At 37.0% G+C, this 16,848-nt stretch overlaps 1 protein-coding gene across 8 annotated transcripts in view; it reads right to left on the bottom strand.

Annotated features, from left to right (window-relative positions):
• Positions 1 to 16,848, bottom strand: part of RYR2 (ryanodine receptor 2) — a 434,903-nt gene that overhangs the window by 294,350 nt on the left and 123,705 nt on the right. For all 8 annotated transcript variants that reach the window (XM_087777049.1, XM_087777051.1, XM_087777048.1 and 5 more), the window contains one exon: positions 4,470 to 4,574. In XM_087777049.1, the coding sequence (XP_087633175.1) occupies positions 4,470 to 4,574 (105 nt within the window). The remainder of the gene's footprint in view (positions 1 to 4,469; positions 4,575 to 16,848) is intronic.

Here is a 16,848-nt window from a genome sequence, read left to right on the forward strand (position 1 = left end):
AAATCATTTTCCTTCTCCTAAAAGGTGAGACTGGTAGTAGCATACTATGTACAGGTTTGTTGTCTAACTTTTATGAAAAAGATGTTTAAAACTCAAAACTGAAAGAAGTCACAAAATTATAAATCCCTTCCTCACACCTGAAACCTGGCAACTTCCTTCCCAGGTACCTGTGGCACCTCTTCTGAGCAAAAGACAGCAGCACAGAAGGTACACCAGCACAAGAGCAGGTGACGGTAGTGTAAACCAGCCAACTTAGCCTTCCTTTCCTCTTACAGGAATGTAAAGTTAGATCCCTTTCTCCTACCCAATATCCATCACATCTGGAAGAACATAACTATCTACGCCTGTTTCTAATATTTTTTATATTGTCCAGAAATCTCAGAAGTTACTGAGTATAAGAGTATTAATGGATGGATGGCCAGGCTTCATTTACTAAGAAAATTAAGGAAAATTTCCAGGAACTGATTTGATTATGGCATTTCAGCACTTTCACAAGGAGAAAGTACTAAATGTTAGAGCTCTTGAATCTAGTAAAGGAAGATTTGATTAAGGAAAAAAACAAAAACAAAAAACAAAACCAAAAAGACAAAAAACAAATAAGCAGAGTAAAAAGAATCAGAAGCAAAACACAATTACAACATCTTGTGGTGACCACTTCTAAATTATTCCGGAAAGCTGTGTATTCACTTTCTCAGGATCATTCAGTCTGATAAGCTGCAGTGAAAAACAAGGCACTGGGCTCTGAAGAGGGGTCACCGGAAAAATTTAATGATCAGGCTAGGAATAGATGACCTGAAGGTTTTTTTCTGGTCTTAAATGCTTTATAAAAACCTAAGGATTTCCATTTTTGTATTTCACCTGCTTTTCTAATAATAAAAAGTCACACTCAAAAAACAAGTCAAAATAATTACAAAATAATACCTAGGCCATAGGACAGAGCAGCTATAATTCTGCTTGCCTACGAGACCAGAGCCCAGACTCTGGGGACACATGTAATGATAGTTTCCTTTTATATGATTATTTACTATTCCCTTTCCACAGTGTTCCTTCCTTTTTCCTTCCCTTTTTCTGGTTCTTTTCTGTGGATGAACTAACAATAAAAGTAGTACATGCATATAGCACTCAAGTCCCCAGCAAAATCAAAAATGTATCTTGTTTAAAATGAAAAGTGTAAAAAATGCTGCCTGAGCAAACAAAACAGGTTGCGGTTTTATTTTTTAAACAAAAAGCTATGAATGTCAATGTTTTCATAAACTGCCAGAGCTAAGCATAGTATGATAATGAAGGAAGGGGAAAGATAAAACCTCAGAGCAAAAAGTAACTGCTCAGTCCCTAGGGCTACAAGAAATAGAGGTCTACACACATTCTCTCCTATGAAATTTCACTCATTTTCCTTTGATACTAGTATTTAGCGGATTCAGGAGAGAGACGTAGGTATACTGAGATCGATGAATCACTAATCTCATGAAGTACGGGAATTCTCATTTGGGGATTCTTGCACTAAAAAGGTAGGTATTTATTGCAGAGGTAATCTTGAACATTTAATACACACTAATTGAGAATTAAAATTAAATCCAGCTAGTGCACATAGTTATTCTTTCTTAAGCACAGGGAAAGCTGTTTATTGTTCTGACTCAAGTCAGCATGAGGTTTTGTTCATATTACTCAACCATTTCATTACTGCTGACTTAACTGTTATATAATAAGAATACCTATTATATAAACATAGCATTCAAGAGATTACACACCACAAAAAGCAAAGACACTCAAGGAGACCACTTTTAAACACAGCAGCCTTAATGATTTCTAATGTAATGAAAAGTAACTGAGGACTGCAAAGACCTCCCTTTGCAGGATTCTTTCTATTAGAAAACTGAGGTCATACTGAATCCAGTTCATAGTAACAATCTCTCAAAAAATTGCTATGCTTTCTTCTCCTAAATGAAAGAAAACAGTTATTCTAAACAAAAAATTGATGCTGCTCCAGGAAGATAATAATGCTTCAGATGTATGCACAAAATTACCTCTTCTCATAAAACTTAAAGTAACCACATCAGTCATTAAATGCAAAACTCACATGTTCTAACAGTTACTTCAGACAAACATGAAGCTGCCTACATAAGTACCTACCCTATGATAAATACCTATAAACGCAAAGGAACACATTATATATTTTTCATGGAAACAACATACAGAAACCAAATATCAGTTCTATTAATGTATCAGCAAGTACACATTCAGTCATTTTAGTATTATCATTATTCTTGGCTTCCAGAGACCTATTAGAAAGAAAAATGATGACACTGACAATAATATGACTTTCTTCATCTACAAGTTATTTTCAAGATTATTCTCTTCTAATATCAGTATGCAAGAGACACACAGGCAAATTCCTAATGCATTTGCACAGAAGCCAGGCAAAATTTGCAGTAGAAATATATTCATTATTCAGTAAACACCAGCTATATGGGTTGGTGTAGCTGCACTTCTGTATCTTCTGCTAGTGTTGGAATTTAATAGGTATTGAGAGCACAGTAAACTACTCTATAAACAGGTAACAACCACATAATGACCACACTCAGATACTTCGCTTTATCTTTCTTGCGTGCATCTCAGAAGACCTGTGAGTACAGAGCACTGTACGTCAGTACAACTGCCATCACTTTTCTTTATGGATGGATACGATTGCCCAGAACACTGACCTTCATGGTTATGCACAGAAAACATCAATAATTGTTTCCAGGTAATACCAGATTACTATCAAACAAGGTTCTTCCAGCTTGGAGTATGTAGGTCCCATCAGTCAGTGTGCCCTACAAAAGTCCTTCTGTTTTCTGCTCACATCTAGTGCAGAAAATAGCCCAGAACTAGTGCAAATGTTCTGCCTGAGACCTCTACAAAGCTCTCTTTAGTCTGCCCTCTTCCCAGCAGAATCACCAAGCTCCCATTTTCTAACCATTCCGCAGACAACTTGGTTCTTTATCCCATGTTCTCTGCATGTGATCTATGTATTAAGAGTAAATATTCACTTAATAGCTGGCCCCAAGACTCTGCTACAGACAGCCCAACAGGAAATCTGCCAATTAATGTTATGATTTCTAAAAAAGTTTCAATACTTCACATTTGAAAGTTAAATGTTTTTTTCATTCACTCTATTCCGCCCTATAGCACTACTTTAACAGGCACTCCCCTACACTTTTAGTTTCAGCTCCTGCCCACATCTGGTGGGAATAAACGGCAAGAAAACCATTGCTCTACTTCACACATATGGCTGTACACAGTTATCACTGCACAGCCTTGGGTTTGGACTGTGATTTTTGACGTTATGCCTGTATGTGCCTACTTTTTGGAATTTATTTTTTCCTGTGGATTTGCTTGCTCTTGGCTTCAGTATTTACAAACTAAGGGAAGAGGGGTCCCCGTTAAGAAGCATGGATCTGCCTACTCTGGTACCACCTCTTCTCTCAGATGTGCTTTCCATTCTCTTGCTGTTGGAGGTAGTCTTTGGAACAAATTCTCACTGACAGCACACAGTTTGGATCATCCATGGGACTGCTCTTGGACTTCATTTCCCAAATACCATTTTCAGTCTCAGTGCCTGGCCTTTTATGGGACTGACTACTCTGTTAGTTTAAAGTTTGCTTTCTCGAGGCATTCCCAGAAATATCAGAGGCATGCTTCTCTCCTGCCAGCTTTCTTGAGTGACAGACCTATGGTTAACCCCTACCTCTCTTTTATCTGTATAACTCCTGGGCCTACAGTCACTTTTCCTCACTTACGGTTTATAGGATTTGAGCTGGAGCATGGCATTCAAATTAACCCTACAGGGTGTATATGGAACACTCAACTACATCATAACAAATCTAATTACACAGCAGAGAACATTAATTACACTATGATTTATTTGTAAATACCTACTTGCTAGTCAAACAATTAACATTATTCCTACATCCTTCGTCCTCCAGACTGCAAAAATGTGTTAGTTTCCATATTTCTTGTCCATCGAGACTCAATAACATTCTATTTCCAGCTCTAAAGGTGAGTTATAGGACATTTTAGCTCAGGCCACACAGAACAATTTCATTATTTCCAGAGAAAAACAGCACACATCCAAATCTGACAGTCTCACTTGATACAGTCAGAAATCCTCAGAAAGCTTAGCTGTTCTGAAGAAGTGATCAAGCTTTATATTTCACAGTGAGATCTCAAATTAAAACATTCCTGTAGCTCTATGCTGACCTGCAGCACATTGAAACTGTTGGGAATTTACAACTCTGGCAAGCTTCGGTGAAAGCTGCAAGTGTTTAGAATTTCTCAAAAATCAGACCATTCCTGTAGCAAAAGGAAAAAAATTAAACATAAGGAATTCAGGATGTTATAAGCTTGTGCCAGTCATAAAATCCGTGGTACAGTGGGAAAAAAATTGTTGTATTTTGCAAGATGAAAAAAGTGAATATTCAATAACTTACCCCTTCTGCCTTTTCTTCTGTGTTAGCCAGCATTTCCTGGAGGGCCCGTACTGACAGAGACTGCTCCAGCACAAAGGTACAGATGGACAAATCCGGTGGAACATTCTAGGTGAAGGAAAAACATGAGTTCACATTAGTGACAGATTTGCTGAATGGCAATTTCCAATGCTTCTATTTTCCCACGCTTTCCACCAATCTGAAAGATCTACTATATCCTTGAGGCTACGAAAGCCAGCCACATACTGGGCTGCAAGAGTTAAGGCTTAGCCAGCAAGCACAGGGAAGCGATTCTTCCCCTCTGCTGAGCAACTGCAAGCTGACACCTGGGGTACTGGGTCCCACTTGCAATAAAAGAAAGAAACCAATAAACTGCATCAAGTTCAGCAGAGGATCACCATGATTGTCGGGGCTGGTGTACTCACCTTGGGTGGCTGGGGGAGCTGAGCTCGATTAGCCTGGATGGAAGAGAGAGAGGAGAAGGGGATCTTACAGTTCACTTTACAAATCTAGTGGTGACTACAGGGAAAATGGAGGCAGACTCTTCTTGGAGGTGCTCCTTGAAAGGAACAGGAGCAGCAACACAAGTTGTACCAAAGAAAATTACAATTAAATATTAGGGAGAAAAATTCACCCTGGAAGGAGAAGACATTGTCAAGGGCTGCCAAAGAAAGCCGTGAAATCTCTGCTTGGACATTAGCATATGGAACATATGTCCTGGACATTATGCTCAGATTGTGGGGGAAACAAAATTCAGTCTTCAGGCTACTGGTAGTGGCCAGACCTCATCCTTATGATGGTCTCCAGATCAAGATGAATTTTCTGTAGCAGAAATATTAGACACTGAGTATTAAGGCCAAGCCAGTAGCTTCTCAGCCTTGCAGGGCCGTATGCTTCACCATATTCTGTTCTAAGTGGGATAAAACTAGAGAGTCTTAAAATAAATATTTAACTTGTCATGATTGAAAAAAAATTCATTGAGCTATTGAAAAGCTAATTTTCCAAACTGTCATAAAAATTTGTAATAAAATTGAAACAGGTTTATAACAGCAATGTCTAAGTTACAAAGTAGCCAAGTAAAATCAGATTTTATGTGGGGATCTTTTCTTCTGTTAATAGAAGAATACGCAACTCCTACAGACCTTTTCTTGCCTCCAGAAGTTCTTTCATGTCCCTTCTCTTTTTCTTTTCATGTTAGTTGCATATTTTAGTTTATGACTACTTTTCCTGACTATTGGAAATAGTTTTTTTACACCATGAATGCTTTTACTGCTAAAGCTGTAAAACTGCACATTTATTCAAACTGTGTACAGTTTGAAGAGACCTCTTCCAAGGCCTCAAACATTAAATTGTAAAAGGTAGTTGCAAAACCATTTCGCTCCCTTCTTTTTCAAAAGTTAGTTTACTCAGTATACCTCACACTCTTAATAGCCTATTAAACTGCTGTTCATCACTCCTAACTACAGTAATTCAAGACCATTTATTAACTAACAGATCTTTCATTACCTTCCCAGATTTGTATTTCAATAAAATTAATGTAAAATGGTATTTTAAATTAAAGTTTTAGCCAGATTAAATAGCACTAAATAGCATCCTCTTTTGCATGGGATTTTGACTGACTTATGCAATGATACTTTGGCATGAAATATTTTTAAGCCAACTCTTTTAGAATCAGGCCTCTACTTACTTTTCAGTGTTCTCATTATCATTTTTCTTTTGTAGTTACTCAGACAGTACAGCAGTCCTATTCATGCTGGTATTAGGCCAACAGACAACTAATTAGATTCTCTGCAAAACATCCTTGTAATGTAAGTACTATCATAAGCTCTTATTTTACAAAGCAGGAAAGAGAGCACTCAAAGATCGCGGGTTGCGAGGTGTTGTTTCTGCTCAGTAAACACATGTACAATTTTCCATTCTAGAAAGCCTCACAGAAATGAATGGCCTGGCAGTCCAGCTCGCCCTCAATTCTCTCCAGTGAAGACTGGCTGACAAACAAGAGTCTCAACAAAACAGAAGGATGCTCCTTACACTGTGCTCAGGAATGAGCCAAGGCTACACCTTCTAGATCTGTTTGGTTATAAGCAAACATATATAAGCAAACAAAGTCTCCATAACAATGTTCCTACTGTTATTACTGTTATTTAAAGCAAGATTTTTGGTGGCAGAATATGTCTCACACATACAATTTTGTGACCTATCAAAATTTTTTACTACTAAACCTACCCTACAGGTTATACACTGTAAAATATGGAAAATCCTGCATCATTGCACACAGCGATCAAGCCAACATAACGAGGATACTCCTCCTTCATCAATTCCATTCTCCTTTATGTTCAAGACAGCCATGAGCATTTTCATCTCTCCCCATTACAACTGAGGAATGAAGTCCCAATGAACATTTTTCAGCTATTCTCATAGCAGGTGAGTAAGGCACACTTCGAGCAGCCAGAGTGTAATAAAGGAGAAGTGTATGAGATCATCTTGCTTTAATTAAGTGAAAGAGGCACCTTCTTACAGTCTAGCAAAACGTTAGAACCAGTTTCTTTTTCTCAAGACAAAAGGGAGAGCACGTTACCCCGCCACATCTCTGTTGCATGAATGCCCAGACACTCGGTGGCCTCGGAGAGCAATGTTTCTCCCTTAAGAGCTGAAGGAAGCTGCATCTACTGATGCTTGCAATGAGTGTGTGAATCGGACTCTTCCTCTCTGGCAGTTTCTCACCCAAATCTCCTCTACTGAAGATCCAACAGGAATGTCTACATATAGTGTACAACAATCACGGCATGGACATATATGGGACAGATGCAGAACTGCCAACATAATTAGCTCAGACACTTACAGCTCTGCTCAACCCTATACAGTCCATTTTAATGCTGATGCTTTTAAAGCTCTGGATTTAGAAGACAAGGCTTCAGGCTGGCATACCAGACACAGGTTGAAGGTTTCTATTCTGAATAGACCCCTCAAAAAAATAATAATTCCAGGTAATTTTTAAACCCTCATTAAAATTTATTAAAAATTTATTTAAAATTATTTATACTAAAAATTATTAAAAATTTTATTTATTATCCTGGTTTCAGCTGGGATAGAGTTACTTTTCTTCCTAGTAGCTGGTATAGTGCTGTGGTTTGAATTTAGTATGAGAATAATGTTGATAACACACTGATGTTTTAGTTGTTGCTAAGCAGTGCTTACCACCAGTCAAGGACTTTTCAATTTCCCACGCTCTGCCAGGTGCACAAGAAGCTGGGAGGGGGCACAGCCAGGACAGCTGACCCAGACTGGCCAAAGGGCTGTTCCATACCGTATGACGTCATGCTCAGTATATAAGCTGGAAGGAGTTAGCTGGGAGCAAGGGGACCACTGCTCGGGGACTGATTTTTCTTTATTTTATTTCAATTATTAAACTGTTCTTATCTCAATCCACAAGTTTTCTCACTTTTACTCTTCTGATTCTCTCCCCCATCCCACCAGGGGGTAGTGAGCGAGCGGCTGTGTGGTGCTTAGTTGCTGGCTGGGGTTAAACCACAACAACAGTGCGTTTTCCATCTCTTCAAAGCATAAAGTAAAAATGAGGAAGGAAAAAACACAGAGTCTTTGCCAGTCCTCTTCTCTCTCCTATTACCTCACGTACAGATGGAGGAAGGAATATGAAAAATAAAGGTATTCCGTGTTATACGGCAGCTTAATATTCCCTGTCGAAAGGTATCTTCACACAAATTACATAGCAGTTTTTAGTGCCCAGTCTGGAAAAAGGCTGCGCATTCTAGGGGCTGCAATGAGAATCTGCAGCAGTTTGCAGTATCGGGTTTTTTTGAGGACAGGTCAAATGTATAGACAGATATTTTAGTGATTGCTTTCCTAGACTATGAATACACTATTAAATAATAAAGAATTTTAAAGAAAATATTTTGCTACGTGCGTAACAACCACCCACCAATGCATTTTTAATAAATATTGTAACAATTTGTAACTTGCTGGAAATTTTCAACACTTTAATGGTAATAATAAATCCTTAATTCAAGAGCAGAACACAATTTATACCCCCTCAAAAAATGATCAGTGCTTGAAAGCAGATGTCTCAAGAGATCTAAATAACCATGTTGGTAATTCTCAATCCTCATTTCCACCAATTTTTATTGTATTCATCTTTGCTGCAGTAGCTTTCTAAATGAAGGCATAGAAAAATAGTTCATATTCCAAAAGGGTTTTTTTGTTTTGTTTTGCAACAGAATATGTAATGAGGTCCTTGGATAGTCCAGGGAATTTGTACCACTTACCATCACTGGAAAATTCTGTTAAACAATGGCAGTATTCAAAACAATTTCTTTTCAATTTATTTTTCACACATTTGCAAAATATTGTAATGTTTTTTAATTGCTGGATTATTTAGAAAATTTGAGAATTCTTTATTCTTCCTGCCATTTTAAACTGTGTTTATTGTGTACACTAATTTTCTGTAGTAATATTTGCATAGTAAATTATGCTTTACTCTGTAGGTGGCAGATTTGCAAATTAGATAATCATACCCTTTATTAAAAAGGTGTTTTGAGCAAAGCTTTTGAAATGCTATTTAAAAATATCTCTAACTCTAGTCCAACCCACAACTGAATCGTGGATACTGGATGCATTCATTATGCACTATTTCAGTTTTCAGTGAATTATTATTTACGAGCATACCATACTCCAGTGTGATGACAATGAAAGCAAGATGTTGAGATGCAAAACTCAGTCCCGCTGCCATTACAGTGCTAACAAGCCACAATAACATATGACCTGCTCATATAATATGATGCATATAATCCTGTGAATGTAAACTGAACTTCTGCCTCTCATAAATATTAGTACAAGACTAAGGAATAATAAATCACATCAGCAAACACAATTCTTTCTCTGAGAGTAAGCAGCTTTACCTCAGCTTTATTTCTCTTCCTAATTATTTGCAAGCTTTCTAGTTGTTTTCCTAGGCTCATGGTATTTTTATTTCTCTTCTAACCAAATTCCCAATGAAATGGACTTGCAAGATTTCATCTCTAACTGTATACTAAATATTCATACACCTGTGCCTAAAAAAACATCTAACTAAGCAGCCTGATTTACACAGCATCCACAGTTTGTAACATTGTCAAAAAATAAGACGTGGGTGTTCATAACTTTTCTAAAAGTAGCACATTTATTAGATGCCTAACTTTGAGAATCCAGGTAGGAGGACTCACAAATTAATTTTAGTACAGAATTTAAGCAAAACATCTGTACCCCTATTTGTGGGAGTAGTCTGAAAGAAACTGAACCCATCATCTATTTTCAAGTTACATTTAAATTTGTACCTCTCAGTCTCTTTGGCAGTCCTTTCTACTTAAATGAGATTCTGTCTGGTGACAGTGATGAAACACACTCAATATCACCAAGTAAAACCAATCATTTCTAGGACTCTAAATAGAAGCCATAGCTTTCCATGTTTTCAAGCTTGTCAGCAAAAAGATGGACCCAGTACAGAAATACATGGCTCCGACGACAAGTCCTATTAGCCAAACAGGATGAATCATATTCACCAAATCCCAAAACAGGAAAGACAAAGAATGAATTACGGGTCTTAAAGTTTCAATTCTAGAAGAGGGGACCTTTCAATAACAGTGTCAAGCTCCTGCATGTTTATCATTAGCAGACCGTGAAGGTTGCCTGGCCACCTCCGACGAAAACTTGCTTTCAGTTGCTTATGACTATTTCAGTCTGAAACCATCACTTTCTGTACGACGCATCTGCAAAAGACTGAACATTTATAGGATATTCCATCCAAAACAGTTGTTTCCATCAAAAGCGGAGAAGTTTTCAACATTCAAAACTTTTTATGATACTATAGCTAAAAACTGTAATGCCCTCATGTTTTTGGAAGTGTGGTTTGACAAGGGAGTGGCCTTTTGTCACAAGTACGCTTCTCACTTTTTCTAGGAAACACTTTGAAAATCTGGTCAAGTTCTACTTCCCTGAAAAATGTCACTTTTCACATAGTTAAAAGGTTCTTGTTAACAATTGAAAGCTCTAAAGATTCCTTGTCCAAAGGACAGCTGCTTCAGGGGATAAAACTGGAAAACTCACAGGAATACCAGGAGGATGAAACCAGAATAGGGTCCGAAATAAAAAAGCAAGGGAGAAGGAGACCAACACAGGGAATAACAGCTAGTGGTGGAACTGAGGTCAGATCCAAATACGCTGCAATCAATTCATTTTCAAAGTCTAGAACACAAGCCAGCTCCAAGTCCTCAGTGATTCCTTTGAATAATGTTGGTTGCCTATGCGACGCCATGCTGATCACCCGTATTTTTACATATCGTGTTAATCTGACCTAAACAACTCATCAGTTTAATTTTTTAAAAAGATTCTCTTCTTGTGGTCAAGTTTCCCTATGTTATCCACATTTCCGAGTGCAGAATTCTCTCATAAATGAAGTGTTATATTTGGCAAACCCAGCAGTGAAAAAGATCTTGATACACTAAGCATCCTTTCTGTTGATAGATCAAAGATAAACACTCATCTATAGTAGTCTATGTCTTATCACAAGGAGTTACTAGTTTTTAATCGCCATATGAGTTAGCACAACAATGAAGACCAAAATCCTTTCCTACTCTTATTTCCAGATAGTGAATGTCATCTGCTGGCCACAGTGGAAAAGTTCATTGGCAAAGAAAAATGCATTACCTGGAACTTAAGCTGTACGAACTGAAGGTATAACAACATTCAGAAGGATACTGCTTCTTTGATTTTTCTCCTCTCACAATCATTTCTAGAAATCCATAAGAAATCTATTTCTACTTAGGCTGTTGTTACAGAAGTACAATTATATTCTTTTCTTTTATGCTTGCAAACAGCATCAAAGTTTTATGTTACCATTTTCCAGCTGTTGCTCTTTGGAAACAACTTTGATCCTGAGAGCTGTCAAGGGTCACGAGGCTATTATTAACAGAGCGGACTGTCTTAACTGCTTGGAAGTTGTGCTTCCCGGCATGGTATTTCCTTTCTTAACAGATTTAGGACCTCAAACATTCCATCTCTTAAAAAAACAGATTTTTTTTTTTTTCCCTCTTATCCTCCATCTCTCCCTCTGGTCTCCCTTCTAACTACACATAAGTCCAACATATCTACATTACTGACAGCTGTTTCTCTTTTTTATCTGTGCTCTGAAAATTTAAAACTCTTAGCAACAGATAAAAGTGACATTGGGTAAGGAGCCATACAACTACATTTCAGCCTCGATGGATAAACCAGGTCAATCAACTCAACAGCCATTACAACACACACTGCTGTAGCCAGAAGCTTAGATGAACATTAGCTAGTAGTTTATCACCCTAATGCAGGGTAAATGTGTTCATTTTTAAGGTAATTAGGAAAATTCCATGCTAATTAATAAAACAAAAAAATCTCATAGGATCAACAGTGCTACAGAGGTTCTAGGCACACATCCAAATTAACAAAAAATTTTTTGTTTAACTTCACGCTGATCCCGCGAATTCTACCTTATTATGCTAATCTTATGTGTACTATTCAAAACTTTACAGTTCCCTTTTATTCCTACAGATTATGTTATATTTGTAGCTACTGCAACAAGTAATGGAAGAATCTAGGATATTATCAGTTGGGAGGGTACTATTGCTGTAGAACCTGGAAGGAAGCAGCTACCCTTTGATTCTTGCAGCATCAGAAAGATGACCTTTATAAAATACTATTTTGCCCCCTTCTGGAAAGCATAGCAGACACCCAATAGGAAAATCTTCCTAATCTCTGACCAGATTTATCACAAACCATGCACATTACAACAATCATATTTCAAAGCAGGAATCCTATAATCTTTCAGGATCAAACAAGTAGGGCAAATGTGCACATCTTGTGTGGCTGTACTAACTGACATGGCCTGACCTGTCTCAGTAGAAATCTTACCTCCACGTAAAAAACAATAGGATATTATTTGCAGAGATTCTCTTACTGTTATAAATTTATCCCATCGCTGAAATCTTCACAGTGGAATTATAGCATGTAAAAATGAATTCCAAATAAATATAAATACTGACCCTTCCAGAATACCCTACATCAACTCTAATGAGCAATTAATTCACTTTGCAGTGAACGTGAAGCAATATGTCTAAGACAAGCAAAACCTGCTTATTTATCTCATAAGCTGTCAACTATAAAACATAATAACAGACACCAAATTTTAATTTCTAAGGATTTTATTATAAGTTTTCAACTCTTACACTTTCCTTTTTATGTTGCTGAAATCAATAGTCAACCTGTGTAACTAGGAAAATTGGTGCCTATCAAATCTTGCTGGAATGGGGGACTGGGAATTTATGCTCTGAGTCACCTCTGACTTGTCCTTAAATGAAGGAAAGGAGATGCATCATCAGCTCTCTCCTGGGCAACACAGTTTCAAAGTAGCAAAGCATACACAGCTATCAAAATCCTTTGTGGCAAGATTCAACAATGCACTTAAGCACGTAGAGTACTAAATTGCCTATTAACAGTCAATATTTTCTTTATACATATGTAAACTACATCAGTTTTTATAACTAACATGAATAATGCATACGTTCTGTTTTGAGTGAATACTCATTCATGTGCTTAATTCAATTAAAAAAAAATTATTCAAAACAAATGAAATGCAACCACCCACAGAATTTTCAGTCTGTCCCACCAGCATTACAGAAGCTGTACGTGCTTCATTCAAATTTAGGTGTGCCAGCCCCTACTGGCAGGCAAAAAATTAATAAATTATAAATCCAGTTTATGAAGATGAATAGTGTACCATACCTCAGTTCTTTAATTCCTTTTGTCCCTCTTGTTATATGTCTTTTAAAGGTAATACGTCCATTCTGATTCAGGCTGGGTGTAATGTTCCCCAGATTATTTTTCATCCCAGACTCTTTTGATCTGATTTACTTGATATAAAATAATAATTATATCAAAAACTATACAATTTATCTTAAAAGGTATACACATTCACCTCTGTAATGCAAAGCAAATCGATTAGAATGACATACTGAAAATTGTTCACTCAAAAAAATACATCTTTAATCATGAAATTCCTGTAGTCTTAGAGAAACTCCAGCAGATATTTGGGTCAGGGACAGAAAGACTTGAGGAGCCCTGAGAGTAAGGACTATCTGCCAGGAAATTCTTCATGGATTTAGGGACATACACTGTCAGAGTTTCACTACTCGAAAAGTGCAATAATACTTTCAAGCATAAATATCTATTTAAAAAAATCTCACCATATATACTCATACATACTTGTGGTTTATCTGTAAATGTGTAAATGTGTAAATGTGTAAAGAAATGTGTAAAGCCCCTGCTTGACTGTGCATGGCACTGCATTTGAGCATACAATGCACGATGTAAAAAAAAAAACCAAACAAACAAAAAACCACTTATTTTACTGTGCGCCTTTAATAACTATAAAATCAAAAAGCTTGGAAGACTAATTAATGATTATTTGTTCAGCTTCTTAAAGATTCAAATTCTGTCCTTTTTTGGTTTAAGGTGCCAAAATATTGTTACTAAGCCATTAAGCAAACAACTGCTGCTTTAAAGGACTCTCTGCGTATCACTCAGTAACATACTAGCACAAAAAGCTGCCACAAAGTACCGTCTAGGCAGAAATACCCATATGCGTTTCCCAGCAAACAACCCATCTGCTTCGGAGGTGAATTACTGAAGAGGTAATGAAGCAAGAGGATTAAAAATTCAGAGACAGTAAAGACAGTCTCAAGGAGCTGGCAAAATATGTGGACTTTTACTCTTTTCCTGCTACTCTTGAATGCACGTTCAAGGAGGGAGTATAACAAGAAGTTTACAGGTATCATCACCCCTACGTGCGACTATCGCATTCGTTTAAATCATTCACCAACCTGAGTTTCCTCCTTGACTGTATTCAAGTTCCTCCTTTTCAAAATTTCAGATTTTGACATCATGTTAACTACAGTATCAAGACCTTTGCAGATACCTATTATGCACAAGCACATATTATTTTCTAGGTGCTTTTAATTTTATTTTCCCAATATCTCAACTTTCACCTCACCAAGCAAGGATGTTCCACTTCACTAAGATGCACGTCTATGCTGGGGATTTAACATAACCTTTCAAATGCCTTTGTTTGGTATTGTTTATTTTCTAAAAAACAAAAAAATTAAAAAAAACTTCCACATAGCAAGTTTTCCAAAATAACCAGAACTCTTCTTAATTGAATCCACCTTTTCTATAGAAATAAAACAATTCTAATAAGAATTATATGGACAGTTATGTGTATGTGAAAATAAGAGCTTTAATGAAAACGATAGATACAGCTAACCTCCATGATAAATGATCTGGAAACGTACACAATGGGAAATAATTCTTTTGCCATTTTGAGTTTATAAAGTGAGACTTTTATAGTCACTAACCTATACACATACTTGCAACTGTATCGGCCAAAAGAGGTCAAATTCATTTTTAGTGTACTGCTGACCAAATCACATATCAAATGTGCACTCAAAGCATATTAAGCTTTATTCTTACACACTAGGCATGTTTCTTATTTAAAATAAGATCTCATTGCAATTGTACTTCATTTCTATGGACCTTTTTGTACTGGCTAATACTTAATATATACACAGTGGAGAAAGAAATTCTGACTTTCCAATTTATTGAATAATGGGCACTCAAATGGTTTCTTGGCAAGTACGTTCATATTGCACTGAGTGGAATATTCGTTTGCTTTCTAGGACCTCTGTCCAACCTTCTCATGCAAGTCCTGTGCTATGCCTGTTTCTTTTTCTTGCACAGTACTCAAAAGGTCACAGAGTTTTGGATTTTCCTTCATAGAGAAATAACTTGTCCCTGCTGTGTCTTTGAATGATCAACACAAACCTTAGCCATTTCAAGCATTCTAAACTAATTCATCCTATATTATCTAAAGCCATTTGAATGATGGCCATTACTGATTTTGATTCACATTTCCCTCGATAATTGCCTTATCACCAGCTGTAAACATTGTACTGTGCAACTAGAACTGATCAATACTCAGAGAAACATGAAGAAAACCTGAAATTCCTAACTCCCTGTTACTATTAAAAGCCATTTACATGTGGGATAGAAGTAGAGTTAACAGGACTGTTAAGGGAAGACTGTATCAGTCTTTTGAAATCAGCCCAGTGACATTAGTTGCCTGTGTTTTTTTAATGGCACGTAAAAAGTCAGTTCTCATGAAGAGGCAACATTTTTGTGGATGATATCTTTGTAAATATGTCAAGAAAAGAGTACAAATACCTGGAAGACGGAACAAGCCTCCCACTCCTAAATACATTCTTTATATCCAATAGGGATGGAAGAAAGAAATTCTAAGGAGTTAAAGCTCAAAAACATTGATTAATATTATTTGCAGGGACTCACTATATTTACAAGAATATTGCCTTCTTTAAGACAAGAACACTGTCTCACACTCAGTTAAGCAGAACATTAGCTTCAACCCCTTCCAGCTCACACAACTCCCCACCTAGCAGATTGAAGGCAGAACAAAATCAGACTGCATGCAATCACTGCTTTACAAGGTCCTTGCACTGAGGCACAGAGAACTGTAAAACTCCTTTTGGCTTACAAATGGTATTTGAAAAGGCCAAGCCAAAAAAGACAGAGAGAAGGGACATCTTAAGCTACTAATCATATCGTGGAAACCACAGTATTATTCCCATCCTTCAGCTATTACCAACACACTGGTTCGGCAAGAAAAAATGAATTGGAGGTGTCAGTGTGGTTCACGTATCAGCTGCGTGTCCATCGCTCCTATCTCCAGGTTTTCAAATAAACAGCAAACTTTCAGCAATTATTCAAAAATAATTAAATACTCAGGAAAAGCAGCCTGAACTCTGACCTTCTGCATTTATGCATACTTTTTAAGAACATAACCACTTTTTTTACCATCTGGTCTCTGTTTTTTAATGCAAAACAACTGTTCTTTTGCTTGTGAAACAAACAAAAAAAAAAAAGTTATGTTTGTATTTGTATATGGCAACCCCCTTGCCAGCATTAGGAAAGTTACTAAAAACAACTTGCATTTGGGTTTCAAGCACAAGGACACAAAACATACACCTTCAACCTCCAAACTATTTCCACTTGCCCAATTTCCCCCTTCCAATCCAGACTATTTATAAACTAAGACCCTCAATTTAATGTTGTAATTGCTCTTGTTATGATAGCAAGCTAAGGTATGCCCTCTGTTGTTGAAAAAGCCACAAATCATCTTCTCCATTTTTCATGAGTAAGTAACCAGGAGGAGAAGCCTAGAATCTTGAAAATCACCACCCAAAAGATAAAAGTTTCAAAAAGTCTTAAGAAACAACAATGATAAAAAAAG

This window comes from Nipponia nippon, unplaced genomic scaffold (assembly GCF_047370975.1).
Source record: "Nipponia nippon isolate SJK-2023a ecotype South Korea unplaced genomic scaffold, ASM4737097v1 scaffold_4, whole genome shotgun sequence".
NCBI classification, from domain to species: Eukaryota; Metazoa; Chordata; class Aves; order Pelecaniformes; family Threskiornithidae; genus Nipponia; species Nipponia nippon.